Source organism: Odocoileus virginianus, chromosome 32 (assembly GCF_023699985.2).
Source record: "Odocoileus virginianus isolate 20LAN1187 ecotype Illinois chromosome 32, Ovbor_1.2, whole genome shotgun sequence".
Taxonomy (NCBI): domain Eukaryota; kingdom Metazoa; phylum Chordata; class Mammalia; order Artiodactyla; family Cervidae; genus Odocoileus; species Odocoileus virginianus.
In genome coordinates this window covers 30,093,409-30,119,043 of record NC_069705.1, presented here as the reverse complement: position 1 = coordinate 30,119,043, position 25,635 = coordinate 30,093,409, and the positions used below count along the sequence as shown (strand labels likewise).

The 25,635-nt window shown below is 38.2% G+C and overlaps 1 protein-coding gene across 7 annotated transcripts in view; it reads left to right on the top strand.

Annotated features, from left to right (window-relative positions):
• Nucleotides 1-25,635, top strand: part of TENM3 (teneurin transmembrane protein 3) — a 991,614-nt gene that overhangs the window by 827,968 nt on the left and 138,011 nt on the right. For all 7 annotated transcript variants that reach the window (XM_070460107.1, XM_070460106.1, XM_070460105.1 and 4 more), the window contains one exon: nucleotides 367-605. In XM_070460107.1, coding sequence (XP_070316208.1) covers nucleotides 367-605 — 239 coding nt within the window. The remainder of the gene's footprint in view (nucleotides 1-366; nucleotides 606-25,635) is intronic.

Genomic DNA, 25,635 nt, shown 5'->3' with positions numbered 1-25,635 from the left:
GACATCTGAGGTGTTCTGAAGGCAGTTCATAAAGGAAACTTCCAGAATGCTTTAGTACAGGAAAATGGTGTGATTAGAACTCCTCTGCCGTCTCTCCAGACACCTACTGGAAGGGACAGGCGTCATTTGTGTGTGTAACTCCTCCTCACCTATTCATGACAAATCAGTCTCTTCAAAGTCATGTTTCCGAGTTGGGTTTTCAGATTAAAACATCTTCTTAATGTCTCATTTTTTTTTTCATTCTATGTAGTAAATGATTGTAAAACCAGAGAGAGAGAGAAAGAGCGGTGAATTCATGCTTCGCTGTCTCTGTCTCTCTGATCACAGTATATTTGTATCTTACAATGATTTTCTCCCATCCTGCAGGCATTTCCTATTCAAAACGGGAACAGGGACCACGCCACTGTTCAGCACTGCCACCCCAGGATACACGATGGCCTCTGGCTCTGTTTACTCGCCACCTACTCGGCCACTACCTAGAAACACCCTATCAAGAAGTGCTTTTAAATTCAAGAAGTCTTCAAAGTACTGTAGCTGGAAATGTACCGCTCTGTGTGCTGTAGGGGTCTCAGTGCTCCTGGCAATACTGCTGTCGTATTTTATAGGTAAGAGCCCGTTTCTAGAACTCTTTTGTCTATACATGGGGACGTTGCCTGATTGTTCAGTTGGTTTTATGTGTTTATTTGGACAGGGCTTGTGTTCAGAGGTTATACGTCATGGGGAAGAAGTTGGTCCTGATGTATGATAAATGGTCATTCTCATTATGTAGATAAATGGAGAAGCTGTGTCTGCGTGAAGTGTGAGGTCTGCCTTGGACACTCACTGGAGCATCCATCTGTGTTGCATTTGTCTCTCGTGAGTGTGGACACTTCTGTGACATTTCATGTCCAGGAAGTAGTTCATGCCCTTGCAGGAATGGGCTCTGCATAGGAATCCCCTTCAGGGCAGCCTCAGTAGGGAGCTCTCTGCTCCTCCTCTTGATGGTGCATGTCTTTCAGCCAAGTCCGCGGTCTAAATGTAAATCCCATCACTCAGGGCCATCCTCTTGCACTCAGGAACTTCTCTCCAGAGAGCTGTGCATCCATAAACAAGGGCTGGATGATGTACATGTCCCTCTATGTGGGTTTTCCACCTTTTTGGATGGAGTATTGATTGTGGTTTTTTGTCACCTGATTGGAGCTGCTAAGAGAAGTTGCAAATGTGTCTTTTCTTTAACTATTTCAGAACATAGATGAGTGTTTAAGCTGTTGGCAAATGGCTTATTCAAATGTCAGAAATGACCATATGCAATCTTGATCTAAGTGTGTAGAGAAAGGCATACGGCATCAAAAAGCAAATCATGTCCACTGAGATAAATCACAGGCTATGTGTTTCACCAAGAACAGCCAGTGATGCTTCCTCAGGTTTGCCGAGCTATTTGTGATGCCCAGTGAAATCCCATAAATGAGTAAGTGTCACAGGGCTGTCTGTAGAATAGGAGGACCCTTTTGTGGTGAACCGGTTTCTGTCTTTAGCTATAATACTCCTTAACTATGAATTATGTCCTTTGGAAGTGAAGTGACCATCTTGAGTCATGTCATTGAAGAGGAAAGTAGGATTTTAGAGCATGAAGGAACTTGAGAGATAGTTGAGTCAGGGGAAGCAATGCAGTGGCATGTTACCCACTGTGACTTCCGATTCTGTGACGGTGGCTGACGTCACTCATGGACCTGGCACCCTTCCCACTCAACCTGCACACAGCCTGATCACCCTCATCACAGGGCTTGGTACAGCCACTGTCTGTCAGAAGTAAGAACAAGACGAGGCCTTTCTGTCGTCTTTCAATCGTCCGAGTTAACTCCCTCCTTGTGAAGGTGGCCGAACCAGGTGCCGAAAGGGTTGTCACTCGCTGAGATCACACGCTGGTGATACATTGCTGAGCTGTTTTGTAACACTCATGGTACACAGGGATGTCCCAACGACAGCAGTCAGCCTTCACAAAGAGATGGCTAGTATTTAGCTAGAAAATATCCAGCCTTGAAGACCATCTCTTCTGGTTAACTATTTATTCATTATTTGTTTCTCAAATGTAACAGTCATAAGTGGGATGTAATAAATTAAGCATATTAGTAGGGGATTTTTTTTTTTACTGTAGTGCATGCTAAACCAATAAATATAAGTACTACTCAGGGTTGCAATTCAGTGTCTGTGTTATTGATGTGTTGTCAGACATCGTTCCTGATCTTAAGTGCCTGTGTCCTATTAAATATTTATTTAATAGACTGTTAAATGTTTTGAATATCAGCTCTGCTACTATTTAGTTTTATTTACCCTATGTGATTAGGAAGAAAAATAGCATTTTCATGTGAGATCAGATCACTATTATTTGTAAACCTTTCCTCCTTTCAAGGATCTGTCAATGAATATAATTGAATATCAGACTACTAAATACAAACAAAATGTTCCTTTTTTTCAAATGATCAGTTTTTACTCTTTCATGGTTAGCATCCTACTTTAAACATCTCCCTTTGATTTTATCTTTATCTGCATGGAAGTCATACAAATTATATTTTTAAAATACTCACGTACTCTTGTCAGTTCAACAGATATTTGTTGAACACTTGTTGTGATTTAGTTACTGTGCTGGAAATTAAGGTGATACAATCCAAGTGTTATCTGACACAATTACTTTTTTTTTCTTGGAGTATAATTGCTTTACAGTGTTGTATTAATTTCTGCTATACAGTGAAGGCAGTCAGCTGTATATATACACATATGTATGTGTACATATACATATGTATGTTTGTATATACATACATTCCCTCCCTCCCTCCCCACCCCCATCCCACCCATCTAGACAGAGCACCAGTCTGAGCTCCCCGCGCTGTCCATAAGGTTCCCACTAGCCCTCTGTTTTATACATAATACTGTGTGTTTATCAGCGCTCCTCCCCCAAGTCGTCCCACCCTCTCCTTTCGGCCTCCAATGTCTGCGTCTCTATTCCTGCCCTGCAGAAGGATCATCAGCACCATATATATGGAATCTAGAAAAATTACTTTTATCATCAAAGAATGAAGCCATCCTCTTATTGCTTTACGTAAGCACACAAATATACTTGGAATTTTCACTGGCCTTTCTGTGCTTAAATAACTCGCATTCTTAACACAGTGATTTCTTTGCTGTTGTTCAGGTCAGGTAAAGAATTTCACTTCTTCATCAGTTAGCATGATAAATCTTCTTGAGAGTGAAGATACTGCCTTTACCCTTGAAAAACAGAGGAGGACACTTTTCTCTCCGGGAGGGCTGTCCTTTTCTATTGAGTGGTGGAGAGCTTGTCCAGGCAGATCAGCCTGATAAACCCTAGAATCAATGGGGAGACCAATGTCATCATCAGATTGACCTTACCACCTTTCACAAAAGCACAGCCATCCTTAAATTGTTTCCATTCCCTTAGAGGTCCCCTTCCCTCCTATTGACTGTCAATATAAAGTCAAAGCCTTAAAAAAATAAAGGGCCTGAGGGATTATTTGTCTCCTAGAATTTTCTTTCTCACCTTCCAGTAAGGTCAAGAGAAGTTATGAGAATGTAGCATTTACCAGTCTCTTCTCTAAGGTAGAATTATCTCAGAACAGTCAGAAAAGAAGGGAGAGAGGAGACTGGCTTTGTGTTTGGTGGTTTTTCCTCTCTCAGGGATAAAGTCAAAGTCGATCAGTCATGGCCAACTCATTACAACCCTATGGACTGTAGCCTGCCAGACTCCTCTTGTCCATGGGATTTCCCAGGCAAGAATACTGGAGTGGATTCCTATTTTCTTCTCCAGGGGATCTTCCTAACCCAGGGATTAGATCCAGGTTTCCTGCCTTACATTCAGATTCCTATTCCTATCCAAAATGTCAGAGACAGAAGCCGAAAAGAAAGTGAAAATTAATTCCCATAGGTCAATGTTATATCTTTGCATAGGTAACTGCTGTTAACTTTCTGGTGTCCACCCTTTCAGATATTTGTCCATGCACATAGACAGCGAGGCTTCCCTGCTAGTTCAGATGGTAAAGAATCTGCCTGCAATGCAGGAGACCTGGGTTCAATCTCCGGGTCAGGAAGACCCCCTGGAGAAGTAAATGGCAACCTACTCCAGTATTCTTGCCTGGAAAATGCCATAGACAGAGGAGCCAGGCGGGCTACAGTCCATGGGGTCGCAAAGAGTCAGACACGACTGAGCCACTAACATACACACACATATACACCTAGAAGTCCATATTTTTAATGCATTTTGTACCAGATTTTTCTCACTCACTAACCTATCATTTTGGAGAAGGGAATGGCAACCCACTCCCGTATTCTTGCCTGGAAAATTCCATGGACAGAGGAGCCTGGTGGACTACAGTCTGTAAGGTTGCAAAGAGTCAGACACGACTGAGTGACTAACAGACACACACAAACTATCATTTAGCACCTATTATTAGCTAACCAATTTCCAAAAATGCATGACCATTTTCTTATGCATTTATGTGTGTGTTTGTGTGTGCAGGGTGTCTTCCATCAATGAAATTTTTGATCAGAATAAATTCTTTGAAAGAAATTTTCTGTGCCAAAATGTAGGCATGTCTTAAATTTAGCAAACCAGGTCCAAGTTACCCTCAGTTTATACAGCTATCAGTGCTATGTATAATCAATAATTTTAATTCTTAGCAATCTCTTAGGTTAAAATATTTTATTGTCATTTTCATTTTTTACTAGTAGGGCTGAATATCTTTTCAAACGCTTATTGACCATTTGTAATTTTTCTGTATGTGTTTGAATAGCCTAGTTTCCTCTATTTTTCTTTTGAGGTTTTTATTTTTTTTTTAGGGGGTAATTTTACATGTTGATTAAGAATATGAATCATTTGTCATATGTTATATATTCTTCCAATTTATTCTGAACTTTGTTTTTGGTTGTCTTGCCATATACTATTTGGAATTTTTTAAGTAATCAAAGTTATCAATTTTTTCTTGTCATTTCTAGTGTTCATGTTATACCTATAAAATTCTTATTTATTCCAAGTATTGTTTTTTAAAGGTCACTTAAAAATTTTCTTCTGGTACTTCTATGGCTTTTTAGTAACCAGTTTTAGGTCAGCATTTTTCTTGTCACTCCACTGCATCAGAGGTTCAAATTAGTCCTTTCTTCTAGAAGCTGCCAGTCAAGTGATAAAGATGTGTGCAAATGTCTGTATACTGTACGCTTTTAACAGAACATGCTTTCATAACAACTTTTTCCAAATGAGAAAAAAGAGAGAGAGAGAGAGAAAAGGAAAGACGGAAACACCTGCCCCTGGCTGAAGATGTTGGGAAAAGACTTGATGTAGAAATAGCAGATGATGTTTGAGAGATGCAGAGGAGTTCAGTTCACTGGGCTTGACATCACTGTGGTTGGTGGGAGATCACCGTGAGACAAGGTCATCCAAGGCGGGGAAGGAAAAAGCATGAACGGTCCAGAACAGTGCCTATGGAGGCTCACAATGTGCCACCACTGTGTTCGAAGCTGCGTATGAATTTCCTCCTTTCATTTTCCCAGCAGCCCCGTGAGTTATCATCTCTGTTTAACAAATAGGATAGTCTTAGAAAGGCACTTCACCTAAGGCAGAAAGATAAAGACCAATACAGTATACTAACGCATATATATGGAATTTAGAAAGATGGTAACGATAACCCTATATGCAAAACAGAAAAAGAGACACAGATGTACAGAACAGACTTTTGGACTCTGTGGGAGAAGGCGAAGGTGGGATGTTTAGAGAGAACAGCATCGAAACATGTATATTATCTAGGGTGAAACAGATCACCAGCCCAGGTTGGATGCGTGAGACAAGCGCTCGGGCCTGGTGCACTGGGAAGACCCAGAGGAATCAGGTGGAGAGGGAGGTAGGAGGGGGGATTGGGATGGGGAATACATGTAACTCCATGGCTGATTCATTTCAATGTATGACAAAAACCACTACAATATTGTAAAGTAATTAGCCTCCAACTAATAAAAATAAATGGGAAAAAAAAGAAAGGCACTTCACCTTAAAGTCCCACAGGCCAGTAAATGATGGAAGCTGGACTGGAAACTACCAAGGATCCCAGGACATTATCTATGGGGTCTCCCATGAGGTTTTTGAAGAACTGAAAAGAGGGAAGAAACTGAAGAAATGGAAGCATTGTAGTGAAAAAGCATCACATTTATGTTTTGAAAAATTGCTCTAGTGGCATTCCAAAATATGTAATTCTAAGACAGAAAGTCGAAACTTGGGCTTTTCAGACTTAACAGCTTCTAGGAATCACCTGGGGATCTTGTTAACATGCACATTCTGATTGAGCAGGTCCAGTGTGAGAACAGTCTGTGTTTTAAACAGGCTCCCTGGTGATGGTGTTGTGATCCACTGCAGCATGGTCAGATGTGGTACTTGATGAAGGAAACATTTCTAGTGTCCTGTTCATAGCCACTAGACACACGAGACTAGAGAGCCCTTGAAAAGTGGCTGGTGTAACTAGGAGCCTGGAGTTTAGATTTTATTATTGTTAATTAATTTGAGGGGCCTCCCAGATGGCACAATGGTAAAGAATCTGCCTGCCAGTGCAAGAGACCCAAGAGACGCAGGTTCAATCCCTGGGTGCAGAAGATCCCCTAGAGTAGGAAAAGGCAACCCACTCCAGTCTGCTAGCCTAGAAAATCCCATGAACAGAAGAGCCTGGCAAGGAGGTCGCAAAGAGTCAGACACAGCTAAGTGACTGAGCACACACACATGCACACACATAATCTGAACTCAGACAGCTACATATTTAACTGGTGGCTACCGTCTGGACAGGACAAAGGTAGACAGCACTGTTAGAAAACTGGTCTACGTGGGAGATCATGAAGCCATGTTGTGACAGAGGAGTGAGCAGAATTGAGAAACCATGAAGAACTGAGAAACTATGATGAAGCTGATTCATCATAGAATAGATGGGCCATGATTTATCATATCCCAGTTCTTAAAAATCAAATGTCCAGGTCTATACATATGGCACACCTCTTTTCAACAGAGTCACATGTGGTTTTCTTTAGATCACTGAGCTCCCGATTAAGATCCTTCTCTAATGCATTATCTTTATGTTGATATGCCTTTCCACAGTGAAAATTCTCCTGATTACTAAACATAAAGGCTAGGTTCAATGATAGTGGTTAGTGATACAGCCCTATCCAAAAAAATAGCTGTCCCACTTTTTCTGGGCCCTAATTTACTCCGTTTTGTAGAGACATTACTTTGCTGACAAAGGTCCGTCCAGTCAAAGATATGGTTTTTCCAGTAGTCATGTATGGATATTGGACTGTAGAGAAAGCTGAGAGCCAAAGAATTGATGCTTTTGAACTGCGGTGTTGTAGAACACTCTTGAGAATCCCTTGGACTGCAAGGAGATCAAACCAGTCCATCCTAAAGGAAATTAACCCTGAATATTCATTGGAAGGACTGATGGCTGAAGCTGAAACTCCAATACTTTGGCCACCTGATGAAAAGAACTGACTCACTGGAAAAGACCCTGATGCTGGGAAAGATTGAGGGCAGGAGAAGGGGATGACAGAGGATGAGACGGTTGGATGGCATCACTGACTCGATGGACATGAATTTGAGCAAGCTCCGGGAGTTGGTGATGGACAGGGGATCCTGACATGCTGTAGTCCATGAGGTCGCAAAGAGTCAGATGCAACTGAGCGGCTGAATTGAACAGAACTGTTTTAAAATCTGAAAATTATGAAGATGGGCAGTAGTCAGCAGTTGTTCACCAGAGAGTGAATAGAAAGGAGTAGTCTTCTGCTTGCTATTGCTTCTGTTTCTGCTCACAGTTATGGGATGAGTTGGCATCTTGATTATTGTTCTTTACTCACAGAAGGTCTTTATCCTAGGTGGGAGATACCCTGAAATTTTAGCTTTTTACACATTGAAATATGCCCACAGATCTTATCATAAAGTGTAAACATCACTGAAACATTAGGAAATACTGGTCAAAATATGTTGAAATTACTAGGTTACCACCAGTGAAAACTGCAACAAATCAAGCCAAACTTCAAATAGCACCATTATGGACACAACCTTATTAATGTGACCATGTACTGCTAGGCAGAGTCTGAAAATTCACAGAATTATCATGGGAAATGCCATGTAGAGTAACACCAAAAGAGTTTGAACATATTATTTATTTATTTATTTATTTATTTATTTATTTATTTATTTATTTATTTGCAATGCAGTTCTTTATTGAGCAAAATGAGTACAAAATAGGAACATGGATTTGGTTTACTTTTCTCATTAATCTTAAGAACATCATGTTAAGATGGGAATATTTCTTTCAAAGCAATCAAATCCCTGATTTAGCTGTTTCTATATTCTACTGTATTATGTTGTTACCAATTATTGCATTCCTTTTATAATTATACAGCTATTGCAGTAGACCAAGTGAGATATTATGAGAGTGAGAGGTGATTGGATTAAGAGGAATGGTGATTGGATTAAGAATATTTCAATAAGATAAAAGTTTGCACATATAATTTAAACTTAAGGAAAACTCAAGAAAACAAAAATCTTATCAAAATACATTATGCTTGGGACTCCCTTAGTTGTACAGTGGTTAAGACTTCACCTTTCAATCAGAGGGTGTGGGTTCAGTCCTTGATCAGGAGCTAAGATTCCACATGCCTCGTGGACAAAAAAACCAAACCATAAAACAGAGGTAATATTATGACAAATTCAATTAAAGCTTTAAAAATGGTTTACATCAAAAATTATTTTCAAAAAATTACACATGTTAGCATAGTAGCTCAATTTTTGGCCCTTTAGGCCAAGTTTATCACAACCCAGTAATCCCCATGACTAATTTTTTTTTATAACAGCTTTAAAGTATTGACTCTGTGCTCAATTGTGTCCGAGCCTTTGCAATCCCATGGTCTGTAGCCCACCAGGCTCTTCTGTCTGTGGGATTTTCCAGACAAGAATATAGGAGTGGATTGCCATTTCCTACTTCAGGGGATCTTCCCCACTCAGGGATTGAACCAATGTTTCTTTGCAACTAGCTCCACCTGGGAAGTCCATTATAACACTTTATTAAGATATAATCCAAGTACCATATAGTTCACCCACTTAAAGTATACATGTCAATGGCGATTCGTATATTCATATAGCTTTGCAGTCATCACCACAGCCAATTTTAGAGTACTTCTATCACCCACACACAAAGAAACAACCCTGTATCCCTAAACAGACACTTCCTATTGCCTTCCAAACCTTCAATAATCTTTTTTTTTTTCCACGAAAGTCTGAACTTGTAAGGGGCTGCTTTATGGATTCATTTTCAGTGACAAATAACTCAACATTGTTTTTCTCATGAACTTCTGACATAGGCTGCTAACCAAAGAACTACTCACATTTTCAATATTCCTTTTCATTTAGGAAAAAATACTATGTAGTTATTTATTTCCTTTGAACAGCTGCTACCAACTGATTCCTCAAGTAGATGTTGTCATACATCTGCTAAAAAGGCTGTTTAACAACATAAGCATTCCCTCGATCAAGCAAAACATAACCTGTCGGATCCAGGTTCAGGGTGGTGATGATTCCTTAGCAGTTATCTGTCCTACTTCTATGTCTATTTGCATTTTATGAATATCTTTACCTCTCTGTGTACCTTGAAATTGATTACGGTACTAGCTATATATATGCAACTCGGGGTCAGGAGAAAAAATAAGCCAGCCCTTTATGCTTTGTGAAAAAATCAACCACTTAAATATAGATGGAAAAATAAAATGTGTTGTGACATTCTTTTGTTTTGGACGTGTCTTTGTCATAAAAGTGCTGTTTTATTAGGTTCTTGAACACAGCCAAATGATGAATTATATACCGTATTTCACGACAGCTTCTTCCCTTAGCTCTTAGTTGTATTACACTCAGTAAAATGCATTTTGTCTGAGATGGAATGGTGGCATTTTTAATACTAATGTGTTGACACCACAAAGAAGGAAAAAAATATATTGCTTGTATTTTAGTGGGTTGAAAATTGTAAACTGAAAATTTTAAATCAATAGATCAGTATTTTATTTCATTTATCTTCTACATGATCTAACGTATCATTTAGAAACCTAGAAAAGATCGAGAGATCACTTAAAATTCAGTTCTTTCTCTAGCCACCTCTGTATAATCATTTCAGTGACTTCTGACTTGAACCTATAGTGGGGAAAAATCAATATATTGTGCACCTAGAGTTTTTTGATGTTATAGTTTTTTGCTGCCATTTATTAGCAAAACATAAAAATGTTTAGTTTTAGGTTGATTCTAGTATTACTCTGGAGAAAAAAGAGATTACTACCAAAATCAAGTAATTATACAAATGTAGAAAGTATGCTCTTCCTCTCCTCACCAAAAATTATTTATTTACTCTTAGTTTGGTGGGCTTCCCTCGTAACCTAGATGGCAAAGAACCTGCCTACAAAGCAGGAGATGCAGATTCGATCCCTGGGTCAGGAAGATCCCCTGGAGAAGCGAATGGCTATCTACTCCAGTATTCCTGCCTGGAGAATTCCGTGGACAGAAGAGCCTGACAGGTTACAGTCCATAGGATCGCAAAGAATCAGACACGACTGAGCGACTAACACTTTAACTTTTCAAAGTGAATAATATATGGGAAATAGTATAAGCAGGCTGTTTTTACCACTCTCCCTGACTTGAAAAATGTCCAAGGACAGCAGCAATAAGAAATACCTTTAAAGTCATCTAAACTCCAGTTTGTGCTTTAGATAAATATTTTGCCTGTGAAATACAGGGCTGTCTTCTTTGTGTTAGGCTATCATTTTTGCAGAATGTAGCAACAACTCCCGACTAATGACAAGTGGAAAGCATAATACAATATTTACCATTTCAGTGCTACATTGCATAAATATTTAATCGGTGTTGCATATGTCATTTGCTTCAACATTAGTGTTACTGAGAGCAGTGTGTACCGAGAGAAATAGCTACATACAGAGGAGTGAAAGGAAAAATAACTGGCATATATGAGGTTAAAAAAAAAAGAGCTTGATGGATTGCTAGGAATCTTAGGAATGAATTCAGGAGAAAACCTCTATGTTCCATTGAATCTATGTTCCAACAAAGATTTCATCCTTAAATAAAACAGATCAAAGAAAATGCACATGTGTAGTGACTCTTTTTAGTTTATTGTTCCTGTGTCATCTTAGAATGTCTTCAGACTACTCACATCTTGTCCTTCCTTAACAATAAGATACCACCATTTCTTTAGTCGCCTAATAAAATAACATCAGAAAAGGAAGTAACCGTTCATTCATCCATCCATCTATCATTCTTTGGACATTTATTTATTGAGACATTATCACAGATAGTGCAGTGAGCAACCTTACACAGTCCTTGCCCTCTTAGAGATTATGCCTTAGACTGTGAACACTGAGCGCCTAATTTTCATCAGGATGTCTATTTTAAAAGGAGAAATAAAATGTGGAAGGCTAGAGCAGTGCACAAAATGCAGTATTTACTGAATTTGAGCATTAGAGAAAGGTTTTCCTGCTAAAACCAGAATAATAAGTAGTAGTATGTGTTTTGACAAATGCTGACATAAGGACAAATTTTAAGCATTACCACATAACCTAAATGTGGACCCAAAAATCAATTCTCAGGAATATTAAAACCAATGCATTGTGATATAATAAAAATAAATTTGGAAGTGTCTGGGGGGGAAAGTTATGATATTTTTTATTTGTTGAGTTTGTTTAGCTAGAACCGTCTTTGTAGTTAATATCTAGAAGTGGAAAAAAATCTTTCTTTGGAGATTTGGGGTAACTAGATTTAAAATTTCCACAAAAATTTATAGCCTGTTTCTCTTTGTTCCTTTCCTTTAATTTTAGATAACACACTTTTATGCTTTAAGAATTTTCTTTATGGAGTATACCCAGAAAATAGTTTTAAAAGCTGTTAAATCATATTTCCCCATTCGTTTCCAGGCATTCATGAGTTCTATATTAACCTATTTTGAAGATATTTCTAAAACATGTGTTTCCTCTATTTCAAAAGTTGTTTGGAGATAGAGATCATTGTTCTGCATTTGAGAACCAAAGAGGTCTACCTGTCCAATTTCCATTATTGAGTTGGGCCTAGAAGGGGAAAGAACATTACCTTGAGACGCTCCCATGGTGCATTTTAAGCACATATACACTGAATCAAAGAACAATTATATTTTTTTAGCTAGAGCCACTTTTGTGTAGTACTGACTTGTTTTGGGAGAAAATACTCCGTATTTCTGGAGATTAGAACTTCCGGTCTCTTTCTTGAGCTGTTGCGTTTCATCACCGGTGACTCACCCAGGCTTCCAGAGAGGCTCGTCCGGGTCTGCCGCGGCTGTCTCCTGGCTAAGACTTCACCTTCCAGGGGCAGTGCCGGGGGCATAGGTTTGATCCCTGGTTGGGGAGGTAGGATCCCACATGCCTCGCAGCCAAAAAACAAAACAAATTCCCCTCCACCCCACCCATGAAACAGAAGCAATATAGAACCATATTCGATGAAGACTTTAAAATGGCCTACATTAAAAAAAAAAAAGAGGATCATCCCTGTGGCTTTTCCCATCGGCCAGCCTGACTTGGTATTGGTGGACTCCGCTGGAATTGTCTTTTCTCCTTAATGTTATAGCCACAGCTTGACCCTTTCAGTCTCCTCCACTAGTGAACTCTTCTGCCCTTAGAGAGAGAAAGCCTTCTGCATTATCATCCTACATTTCCTGTGGTTTTCCATGGCTGTAGAAGGACACTCAAGGCTCCTAACATGTTACTGTATGCGAAGCTAGGATATGAGGCCCTTTGCTCTGAGGGAAAAAAAAAAGATACAGTACTTCTGCATCTTGGACATGTTTATTTGTTTTTCCCAAGCATTTCCTTTTAATTATTTCCAAGATCACAGTCAATTTAATCCCATTAAATTTACCAAGTATTGAATATCCTTCCTAAACACTGAATTCACAGAAAGGCATAACCTTTACAACAGTGATCTTATGTGGGAAAATACGGTGTCAAACTTGAATATCACGTCACAATGTATTTTTAGAATGCTGTTTATAAGCACAGAGCCTCAAAGCAGTGAGATTTGAATTTGTAATCCCACCTCTGTCACTTATCAGCTGTGTCATCTTGAGCAGGGTAGTTAACCTCCATAAACCTGGGTTTCCTTGTCATTGTAAACAGGATTAGTAATAGTAGAGATCTTTGGAATATTTCACAAAATAATTATTAAAAGACCTACTGTGTTGCACAGGGAACTATTTTCAATATCTTGTAATAACCTATAGAAAAATAGGTTATTTTTTATAATAGAAAAGAATCTAAACAAGAATGCATGTGCATATATGTTTAACTGAATCCCTTTCCTTTACAACCGAAACTAATGCAACACTGTAATTATATTTCAATTTTAATGATAAAAAGAAAAATAATAATTACTGTGCCTACAAAATATAAGTGCCCAATTAATTTTAACTGCTATTATTTCACAACCTAGTGAATCAAATATCAGTATCCACAATTTTTTAGAAAGAAAAATCTTAGGCCCAGAGAATCAGTGACTTGTCCAGCATTAAAGCCAGTCAGTGTTTAAGTAGCAACCCTCTCCAGTATTCTTTCATGGGAGATCCCATGAAGAGATGACCCAGGCAGCCTATAACCTGCTTTGAGACTGTGAGGTCTCAAAGAATCAGACATGACTTAGGGAATGAACATGATAAGCACATTATCTAGGTTTTCTTATTTTGAGTCCAGAACTTTACTCCACTATATCAGAAGGCATTGTTTCTCATAAGACTTAAGAATTTACTTAAAAATTGCAATTTGTTATAAAAAAAAACCATGTGTTTAAAATTTTGCCAGTAAGTTTTTCACCAGGAAAAACTAAATTAAATATGTAAATGTAAAAATATTTATATATAAAATAACAATACCATAGAAGGTTCACAATTACATGATAAAGGTGAAGAGCATATTAAAGAAATGTACAGGGATCCCTGCTGAGAGGACTGAAAATGCTGTAGGTCTTTACCATGGGATCTTTGAATTTTGTTCTGGATGCTTCATCTGTTCCTTAACCCCACTTGGAGTTTTTACAAGCTAGCTTCGTGATGTAGCTCCTGAGACACTGAGTTACATAGACTTTATGCATAAAACCTAACCATATTGTTTCAGTCATTTCAAGTCATCACAGATTTTACCATTATTTATTTTAAGACTAAAGCTGTCTTTAGATGCATTTTACTTCTCAAAGATATTCCTTATGATCTCAGAAGAGAATCACATAGAGAGAAGCCCTGCATGTTGAAAGTGGGAAAGTGGGTCATTTATTTTTAGGAAAGGAGCCTGAGACCCCGGAACCCAGAAGCAGGTGGACAGCGAGAGCCACCTCCAGGGTATCAGAGACGACTTCCTCGGTATTTTGCTTTGAAAATAATTTCCACAACAGCTTCATAAATATCATTAATTATAGTTAAGTTCATAACTGAGGAAAGCTGCTCTCCACGTGAGCCCAGATGAATGGGGAACAGCTGGAAAACTGGCTTCCCAAGCTGTTTTTCAGCCCTGCCTGATGAGATGACGTGAGTGGTCAAGGCAGGCTGATGGGACGTGTGGAATTCATGGTTCCCTACGAGGTGCCAGAGGGGTGACGTGGTCTCCACATCATTCAGCTTTCATAGGCAACAGAACTTGATAAGGGAGACACTGACTAAATCTTTGTTGACAAACGAATCCTAAACAGCAAACTATTGAGCTGGTTGTGCCTGTGTTCCTGAAGGGTCTTTGATTTTGTTATTAATGAAATTTATCACTTGACAACCACACACACACACACATACACTTTCACACACTCACAAATCATGTTCTTTCTCTCAAATGTAGCTTCTCAGGGAAGAAGTGGACTAATTATTCATAATTATTATTATGAAAGGGACATTTTGAAGAGGCTATTTTTCCGGATTTTACCTTTTTTTATTTTTTCACGTTAACTGTCCTTTATTGATTCATTGGAGCAGAAATGTAGATCTTTCTAAAAGCAAATGAAGTGTTGGAGAAACAAACCACCTAAAGGAAAACAAAGAATATTTTTATGTGTACCTACAACAATTGTACTGCAAGAGATGTTTTTTTCCAATGTATGCAATAAGTATGTCCTACATCACAGTATTCCTAAGTTGACATTTTAAAATGAACAATAGAAACCTAAGTTTTTAAACTGGAAAGGTCTTAAAAATATACTCATTTAAGGATTTCAAACTGATACCACCAGATAAATAGTTTGGCCTATACAGAGGTGTTTTTTTTTTTGTTTTTGTTTTTGCTTTTTATTTCATATTGGGATATAGCCGTTTAACAATATTATTACAGTTTCTTGTGAATGGTGATGGGGCCTCAGCCATACATGTACCTGTTGGATTTTGCCATATTTTAATCTACCAACCTTCCTCCAAGAATCTCCATATCCCTAATAGTTAGATCTTTTAATAATGATGATTAAAGTGTCTTAAAATTTCAAAGAATTATCATTTTCAGGTCTATTGCACTCTTCTTCCAAAAAGTTAAAACAAGCGAAGGAAATATTATGTGCTTAAGTAGGTCACTAACATCTATACACATTTATTTGCATAAAAGTAGGATATAGGTTGTAAATAACGTTTTGAGGAGAAAGGAATCCAGATTCCTTTTAATATTATTATTTCTAAAATTGAGTCAGTACAAGCCTTTGAATAATGAGTAGATCCATGGGATTTCAGTGGTCAAGCTGCTAATAACTGTCACCAATGAATCCTCTGAAACAAACATTTCACAATAACAGCAAACTCAATATTTTGGCAAGCAAGGCATAGTCTATAAATCATGTAAATGATTTCATTCTGTATTTTGAATGTTCTTGGAATGGGTCCTCATACCATATTCTTTAACGCTGACAACTGTTACTTCAAAGATTCTCTGGCTTATTGATGATGACTGGCCTCTCTGGACAGTCAGTCATGAGGGCGAATACTTTTAGTCTTTCTATTTGGTTGGGGAAGGAATGCTTCTTTCATTTCTAGAACAGAACCTGGAAACAAGAGAAAAACTAATGAAACACTAAGAAAACAATCTGTTGTAGAAATCCGAACTTAATTCTCTTGGTGACAGAAACAACAGCTTGATTTTCATAAGCCTCTGTCAGCTTCAGCCCTGGCTGTCAGTGGGCAGCTGGAATTGCTATTTTACTAAGCGGCATCCTTCAATGTGGTATACTGAATCTCCATAGGGGAGAAAGAAAAAAGGCTATGAAATTTAAAAGTATAATTTTTAATATGATTATTTCTAAAAGAACAGGTGTCTAATATTCTGGCAGAAACAAACCTACAGAGCTGAATCATAGCCGTGGTTTTACACGCCCATTAATGACACAGGCCAAGAAAGGATCGAAAAGAAAAATACACAATATAGGAATATGAAATATCAGCAGTCGTTCCTTACTTCCCTCCCCTTCTCCCCTTCAAAACTATTTGTTGATAAAGCTTGTGATTTCTAGTAGATTATAATGCTCAGAGAACCTTGCTACATCAAGTGTTAATTCCTTTGAATATCAAAATATCTTATAGTTGGGATATCTTTTTAATGGCAATTTGAGCACATACTAATATTTAAGCTTTCAAAAGAAATATTGATTTTCAAATAACCATGTTTGGGTCAGCAAGGTATCAACTTTTGAAATAACGTTAGCCTTAAAAGTTAATAACAAATAATAATGGATTTGAATGCCAAAATATTGCCTAACACATTCCGTCAACATGTATATGAACACAGCAGGAAATCCAAAACAAAAGCTAATTTATGGAAAACTATGTATTCCTAATGACAGTTTAGACCAGTAGGGGTCCAAGTTACAAACTGCAATCTTTACATGAGATACTTTCATTTTGCATTGAAAACTTGGTTGCATTCTGGAAACATGAATCAAATCAAATCATTGCCCTATATTTAAGAGTATTCTTCTCATTTTCTCTGTAAAATCTAATCATTGCACATGTGCATCATATATATTTATGTATTCATGAAATTTAAACACAAAATGAAGAAATTTTGCTTTCAAAATGCAAGATACCCAAGGAATAGTATGCATAAAATGATAGTTTGAGCCCATGCAATTTTACTTTATTTTAAAATGAAGACAAAGGAACCACAACACTGGTATTCTAATATGTTGATATTTTATTGATGCCAGATGTTTTTTTTCCCTTATGCTCAATGATTTAGCCTAAATATTTATATTTTAAAGCATTATATTGACATACCATAGAATATAAATCTGGAAGAAACCTTAAAGATCAGTGAGTGCAAGCTTCAGATTTTTACATAAATAAGATATCTAAGCCTCAGAGAGGCCCAGGGACTTGCCAAGCTTCCAGAACTCGATAGAGCCAGAATTGAGACTTGGACCTAGGTCTCTTTAAATGTCAAGTAAGGGCTCCACAGGATGCCACACGGCCTGTGCCAAAAACTGCATTCATGCCTATAAATGATTAGATTCTGATTTGCTTTTCCTGCAGCTTCTGATAACATGTTCTTAATGATTCTTTCTCAGAAAGATTATTTTGGGGAAAAACATACCATGGTGGATGTGAAGTGAATTTCAAGACAGGAAAGCTTTCAACCTTAGCTTGCTGAGATGAACTTGGAAGGTTTTGGAGGCTAAATCCAACTGGATTGCAAACACTTTCAGGATATTGTTTAGCTTAGTTTTTTGTTTTTGTTTGTTTGTTTGTTTTACCAGAATCTGGTTCTCATATTATCTCATACTTTTTTTGTCTTTGTTTGTTTTTACCGGAATCTGGTTCTCATATTATCTCTTACTTTTTTTGTCTTTGTGAGAATGCATGCTTGATCTTGTAATATTAACTAGCATTTAGCCAATAATGCCAGGCATGCTAAGAACTAAATTTTAAGTTGCCAAAACCTCAGAGTGTACTCTTCAGGGTTCTGGTGACATAAGCTGGGTTCAGGTTTCTGATGGCAAGGGTGCTTGCTTCTGTGTTCGCTTCGCAACATCCCCTGTAATTTACTCTAAGGTTCTGGCAGATTGCTGGACCATGTCCCCAGCTGTCACCACCCCTCCTTCCCATCCCTGTTTGACAGTATTTGAGAACACAGGCATGCCAGTAGAAATAATAGTAGCTGTGATAGCAACTTTGGTGGCATGGTCCCCAGAGACAAGATCAAAATTTGGCACCATTTCTCTAAACATGGAACTAAAAATGGCACTGCATTTGCTCCTTGGTGGCATATAATTTTCCTTAGTGACACATTTTGGTTTCAAGTCTTCTACATGCTGGCTTTTAACTATCAAACCAACATATATTGGTTAAAAACAATGGCATGCCCGATTTTTTATGGGGAGGAGGTGAAATAAATATATTACCACACATTCCTTTCATCTCCATCACCCTTGAAACATAAAGGGAACGGATGCTATAATTTCTCTCCCTTCAGTGGTATTTCAGAGCCTGAAAATTTCTTCATAAAATTTCACTGGTAGATTTTCACCAGCATATTGTCTCAAAATTATCTCAATTAATGAGATCTTTTTCTTGGCATTTCAACAAAGAAAAAAACTAAGAAATTAGAGAATATTTTTTGAGTGACACAAGAAATATTTTAATTTTAAGCATCTTGAATTCAGTTACAATCTAAGAATACCAGGTAAAACCCTTCAGGTGTAGTATAGAGCAGACTATTGGGCTATAAGTAACATAGGTTGCAAAGGTGATTGACAGTTTAGCACTGAGTTATTTCTAAAGTTGATATCTTTGTAATTCTTTTATCATTGACTAAGGTGGTAGTATAAAAAGTATGCTCATGAATTTTGTAGATGACAAATGTCAGATACTACAACTAATTTAAAAGAGTTCTGACTGGGGATCATCTTAAAAATCTGTATTCTCCCGCTGTGCAAAAACAGGAATTATACTAGGTACTTTCTAACACATTATTAACTGGGGCATTTTTGCAGAAACTAACATCTACAGCATTTATACATCTCCAATCAATAATGTGCTGAGGCTGCTTCTGACTGTTACCAGTCTCAGATTCTCTGTTATCACCCTTATTTCTCAGGAACCAAGCCATGGAGAGCCTGCCCTCCAAGATCAACTCTAAGCAAAATATTGAAAAAGCTCAATTACGTATTAAACTTTTTTCCTGTAACTATCCTCTCCCATTTTACCATAGCTAACATCCTATGCAGTATTCCCTTACCCCACCCCAAACTCATCATTTTCCATCAGAGTACCTATTTTTAGCCCCCATCTGCAAAAATCCATTTGTGCTTCTCCTATGATCCCCCCTACTTCTCATACAAGAAACAGTTACAAATTTATTCAAATATAAGGTGGGCTGTTCAAGATAAAATAATATAAATTTCTATGGCAGTATAGAGTGCAAACTAATTCTAGAAGACTTCATGACGAAATGTTATGTGGACTAGATGTTAAGGTATTCTTGAGATTTCATCAGGCAAAGTTTGGGGAAGGCACCCCAGACACCAGGAATTATAAGGAACAATGTCATGGAAGCAGGGAAATTAAGGATACTATCTAAATGGTAGACAGGCAAATCTGGCCAGCTCATGGGGTCTGTGATATATTCACCTTGTTGTGCAACAGAGCTCTAGAACTTTCTCATCTGGTAAAATAGAAACCCTGTATTCACTAAACAACTTCCCATATCCCCCCATTCCAGCCCTTAGCACCATTCACCTGTCTGCTCCTTTGAGCCTGACTATTTTAGATGCCCATATAAGTGAAATCAAGCAGTGTTTGTCTTGTGTATTTCTATAACGGGCTTCCCTGTGGCTCAGTGGTATATAAATAACCTACCTGCCAATGCAGGAGACACAAGTTTAATCCCTGGATTGGCAACCCGCTCCAGTTTTCTTGCCTGGGAAATCCCATGGACAGAGGAGCCTGGCAAGCTACAGTCCATAGAGTCATAGTCAGATATGACTCAGCAAGTAAACAACAACAACATACGTATATGATATTTTCTTTATCCATTCATCAGTGGACATGTGGGTTTCTTCTGTCTCTTGGCTGTTGTCTCACTCTTCCCTTTTCCTCTTACCTGGTAGAGTCGCTTACCATCCTTCTAGACTGGGTCTTCGCTCTGTGCGTGCATTTATTCTATTTATCTCAGCGGGGCCGGGGGGTCGGGGTGGTGTTGCTCTAGCAGGCTGTCCTCATTGTCTCGCCCACAACCTTATGGGCAGGAATGCCTGGGAGCTTTGCAGAGAAAAGCACCTGCCGGAAAGGTTCAGGGAAGGTAAAAACATACATTCTTTAGCTATGCTCTGTGTCAGATGGACAACTTTAAATAAAGTATTTAAGTTTAGTATGTAGTTAGAAAAGTATACAGAACCTAAGTGAGCAACCCAGTGGAACCACTTCCCAGGCAGAAAAATAGAATATTACCCGCTCTCCAGAACCCCCCACGGGCTCTCCTGGTCACCGCCTCCCCGCTTCTCCCTGCAGAGTCCTCTGGGGACTTTCACCTGCTTTGAATGTTATGCACGTGGACTTACACAGTATTCATATCATTTGTGAGCGGGTTCCCTTGCTCAGTATTCTATTTGTGAAGTTTTTCCATATTGTGGCATCTGGAGGTGGTTCACTCATTCACATTGCTATGTGGAATTCCATGGTATGATGATCCCATAATTTGTTTATCCATCCCACTTCCAGCAGACATCTGAGTTCTTTCGAGTTTGGGGCTATAACAAATATTTCTGTGAACATTCTTGTTCATGCCTTTTGGTGCTATGTGGATACATGTTTCTATTGGATATGCAGGCAGAGTTTTGTACATCTGTGGGGACTTACCCACTGTATCTAAGATTTTTTAATATGGAGAAAATATATTCTAATTCCCAACAAGCAACCTTTAAATAATCTTGCAAAAATACAACTATTTATAGTTGGTAAACATCTTGTATTTACAAGACAATTTTAAGAAATGGACAACTTCTGAGTATGTCTGCTACTATCAAAAGAGACATGAATTAACAATTTGTGTTCGACTTTTTATAATTCCTTTGAGGTGAATGCTCAGTTTTGATTCAGATAAGTAGGAAAACAGCACAGTGCAGAAAAAGGAATCCTGAAATAGCATCAGGAGATCTGTTATATACTTTGAAAATGTTGGTGTTTGGTGTTGAGTAAAGCTCTTGACAGTTAATATGTGTAACTTAAGATCTCAGTGCAAATAGAGACTGATCCCAAAGTTAATGAGAGACAGACACACACAGAGATACGTATCATGAGTCCTCTTCATGCGCTAACTGGGTAAATCACTGACCCCCCCGTCTGCCTGTGTTACATCCTCCTACATCAGGGGTAATGATCCTGTCACACAATACATTTATTAGGAGATGATAGCTATCAAGGTATTTTAAAATGCAAAGAAAACACACTGAACTGATTATATCTACATGAGTATTTCTATAACTTTAAAATACACACCTCTACTGTTTACTTATGTAGTTCTTAAATTGTTTTTAAGACTCTTGGAGTTAATCAGAACAGCCTGTTATTAATTTAATCACCGTCATAACATTACCGTAAAGCTTTCCTTTTGCAACAATATCCTGCGATGGAAAAGTATTCGTGTGGCAGGACGGTGCCTGGAGTACACAAGTGTTACCGGTTACTGGTTTTTTCCTTCCTTCCCCTCCGAATTCTGTCTTTGCCTTCAGTCTCCTAGATGTGGCGCAGAATCGTGTCTCTAGCCTACGACCCTCACAGAGGTTAGTCAACTTCCTTCTGTGCGGATTTTCACACTCCGCCGCCCTTGGGTAGGTTACAGGTGGTGTGTGTCTGGGTGGTCAGAAGGTCTATGTCTGAGGTCACAGTCCACAACTTACTTGTTTGGAACCTTACACCCAGAAAGTCTCAGTTTTCACAGATTTACAATTAAAAAAAATAGTTACTACCTGATGGAGTCTTTGGGAAGATTAAATGAGATGATAGGCTAAAGCGCAAACGCAACCCTTGACACATAGTTAAGTGTTCAGTGAGTTTTATTTTTAAAAAATACTGCATCCTCATGTTCCCATACCAACACAGAGGACCCTGTCTGTGGCTGAGAGAATGCCTGGTCTTGCGGCCAGTCTGTACCACCTCGCCTAAGCCGTCCTCGTTAGCTAAGCAGTCCACCCAGGGGGTCAAGGGCCCGGCGGAGCCCAGAGCTGCCAGTCTCTCCTCCAACACTCTTCCCATGCCCTCCGTCAGGTCCTGTGCAAACAGGACCCATCACGGCATCATGAAGAGTGGCAGCAACTTCTCATGGAATCAACTCTGCTTTCCAGCCTAGGCATTAAAGAATTAGGATCATTCTTCTTTCTTTGTAGATGTACTTTATTTCTCTAATTCTCCCTTTATCTGTCTGCCAAGATAGCTCATTACACCACTGCTGAGTAATTTCAGTAGCATTCTGACTTTGAGTTTGCTGACTCCTATCTCTCTTTCTCTCTTTGTATCTCTCTCTCTCTCTCTGTCCCTCTCTCTGTGTGTCTCTGTCTCTCATTAACTTTGCAATCAATTTCTATATTTGCATGAAATTCTTAAGTTACACATCAGTGTCGAGAGCTTCAGTCAATACCAAACACCAACATTTGCAAAGTACGTAACATCCTAAGACCAAACAACTGTTTGGTGTCTGTTTTCAAAGCAGGGTTTAACAAGATACAATACCATTTGGTATGTTTTTCATTATGTGACATCTTAAGTAGAACCAAAATCCCATTTTACTGAGATTTTCTATAATAAAAAATATATGTAATAAAGCTGTGGCCCATCTGGCAAAAAGTAAAATAGCTCTCCAAATACACACATAACATTGCTTTTTAACATTTGATATCTGTGCATGGCCCAGGGACTGTTCCTCCTCTTCAGAGTCTGTTAAAACCAGTAATATCAGCAAATCTATCATTCAAGAAGGCTTTTCATGTTACATAAAAGCTCACAATGATGATACATTGTTTTGTGTAGAATTGGGAATATTATTGCTAAGCCAGGGTATGTCTGTCAAAACTTTTACTGTATGCAAAACTACAGCATTTTATTCACACATTGCTGAACTATCTAAAACCTTGAAAAATGTCTGAAGTGATATATGTTTAGAAAGCTTCTGATATTTTGCCACTCAAAAACTACATACTTTAATGCAAAATGACATGAAATTATACTTCTTTATGAGTTGACAGCTTGTATATTGGAGAATTGTAAACCTGTATCTTAATCCTTGAAAAAAAAAATAGTGTTTAAAGGAAATTGCTGAAAAACTATAATTTAAACAGGGAATATGAGCCTGTATGTTTGTAACAAATTTTCCTGGATGGATATGGCTATGTTCCTATCTATGTTTGGTGTGTTTCTTTACTAAAGGATGATTTTTAAATAAGGAACTGTTAACAAAAGAATGTGAGACTGTTAATAGAATGTCCCCAAACTGTTGAATCTTTTTTAAAAATTGATCAATTATATACAGTGCTAATGGACTGTCACTCAGCTATTATACTTTTCCTATAACATTATGCTAAGGTCAGTCATTAATTCATCATTAATAATGTAGCACTCCATTCTTAGCCATTTATATTTTTATTTGGTATTTATTAACTTTGCCTTAAATTGCTATACTTGTGTCCACAAAAGTGTTGTCTGAAATTTTAAAACCTCAGAAAATGGAGTTTATTTCTTTGACAGATGCTTACTGAGATCTGGTCGGCAGCAGACACTGTATGAGGCAAATGAGATACATGAATGATCTAAGACAATCTTGGGAGATACTTCACGCAGTCAGGGAGGTCTCCCCAAGAAGCTGCCGCCGACTATCAGAGGGAAGAATAGGTAGTTTGCAGTGGGTAGAGAGCACTGCAGATATGAGGGCTGAGGTGGGTATTTATTGAGAGACTCTCTGGTCTGGTCAGGTGACTACAAATGGTTCAATAACCTGGAGGACAGAAGAAGTAAATGAGAGACCTACGTACTGCAGGCTGTGCCAGTAGGTAGGTCCCAGCTATCCTTCATATATGTGGTCTAGAAAATTCCTGGAGAAGGGAATAGCAATCCACTCCAGTATTCTTACCTGGAGAATCTCCTGGACCAGGAGCCTGGAGGGCTGCAGTCCATGGGGTCGTAAAAGAGTCAGACACAACTTAGCCACTAAACAATAACAACAAATTCTAGACTGAGATTGAACCCACGTCTAACTAACTGCTCTTTACACTCTGTAACAGCTTACTTTTGTTAATATATATTCAATGTTTAATAAGGACTTTTTAACAGTAGTCGTTATCACAGTCTGTAACAGTACTTTCTAAACTCTTACATCTCTCTTTGGTAAATTCCAAAATGTATAATGAATATATACTGTCAAATAATGTTGAAAAATTCTCCTTCGTGACATAGTAATATGACAATCACCAGATTTCCCCATGGATATTTAGCCTTCCTGAGGGATTAATTCCTAAACTCTTATTTTATGGAGCACAAATGAACGTTCAGTGTTAATGGTTAATGTGACAGTGAGTATTATTCTAAATATTTTTAAAGAATAAAGTAAAAATATGTAAAATAATAAATCATATTACCTTTCTCTTTCTAATTACTTGGTCTTCTAGTTAGCTATTTGCTAAGATATTTACATAAAGAAAATTAGTAAACATATGAAATTTATATATGAATTTATACATAAATTTATAAGATTATCAATCCTACATCAAAAACTTTATGTGAAGTTACCTGACACTTTGGAAAAGACCCTGATGCTGGGAAAGATTGGAGGCAAGAAGAGAAGGGGACGACAGAGGATAGGATGGTTGGATGGCATCACCAACTCGATGGACATGAGTTTGGGTAAACTCCGGGAGTTGGTGATGAACAGGGAGGCCTGGTGAGCTGCAGTCCATGGAGTTGCAAAGAGTCAGACAAGATTGAGTGACTGAACTGAATTGAACTGAATCCGACACATATGCATGTTGCTTGATCTGTGCTAGTGCTGAATTGTAAGTCAAAGCTTTGAAGATCATTCATCTTAAATTAAGAATATTCAAATATTACTGTATGTTGTGCATCTGAATCCATGCTGACCATTTCATGCACCATATTGATCTGTGAGACCACTTGTTACCTTAGTCCAAGTATCACCATCTCTTCAATTCAGTTCAGTTGCTCAGTCATGTCTGACTCTTTAGACTGCAGCACACCAGCCCTCCCTGTCCATTGCCAACTCTTAAGAACCTATAAATGTTACAACCAAGTATTGTACGTGTCCAAGGGGCCTGTGGTCCTGTCCTGCCACTCACTTAAATGATGGTGAATGGTAGAATCGGAACACAGCAGAGCAAAGAGTGATTCATTCTAAGAGTTTCCCAGTACTAATTAGCTGAGTAATAGCAAATCTTTGTTAAAGTGTTGCCTTTCACTGCTGCCTAAATTGCCTTTGTGTGAGGAACTGTTTTCAATTTTTATTAGGCGATTAATCCTTGGCATTTCAGAACAGGGAAGTTTGCACTTTACATGTGGCACTTGTTACTCAGAGTATGGACAGTCTAACTTTACATGT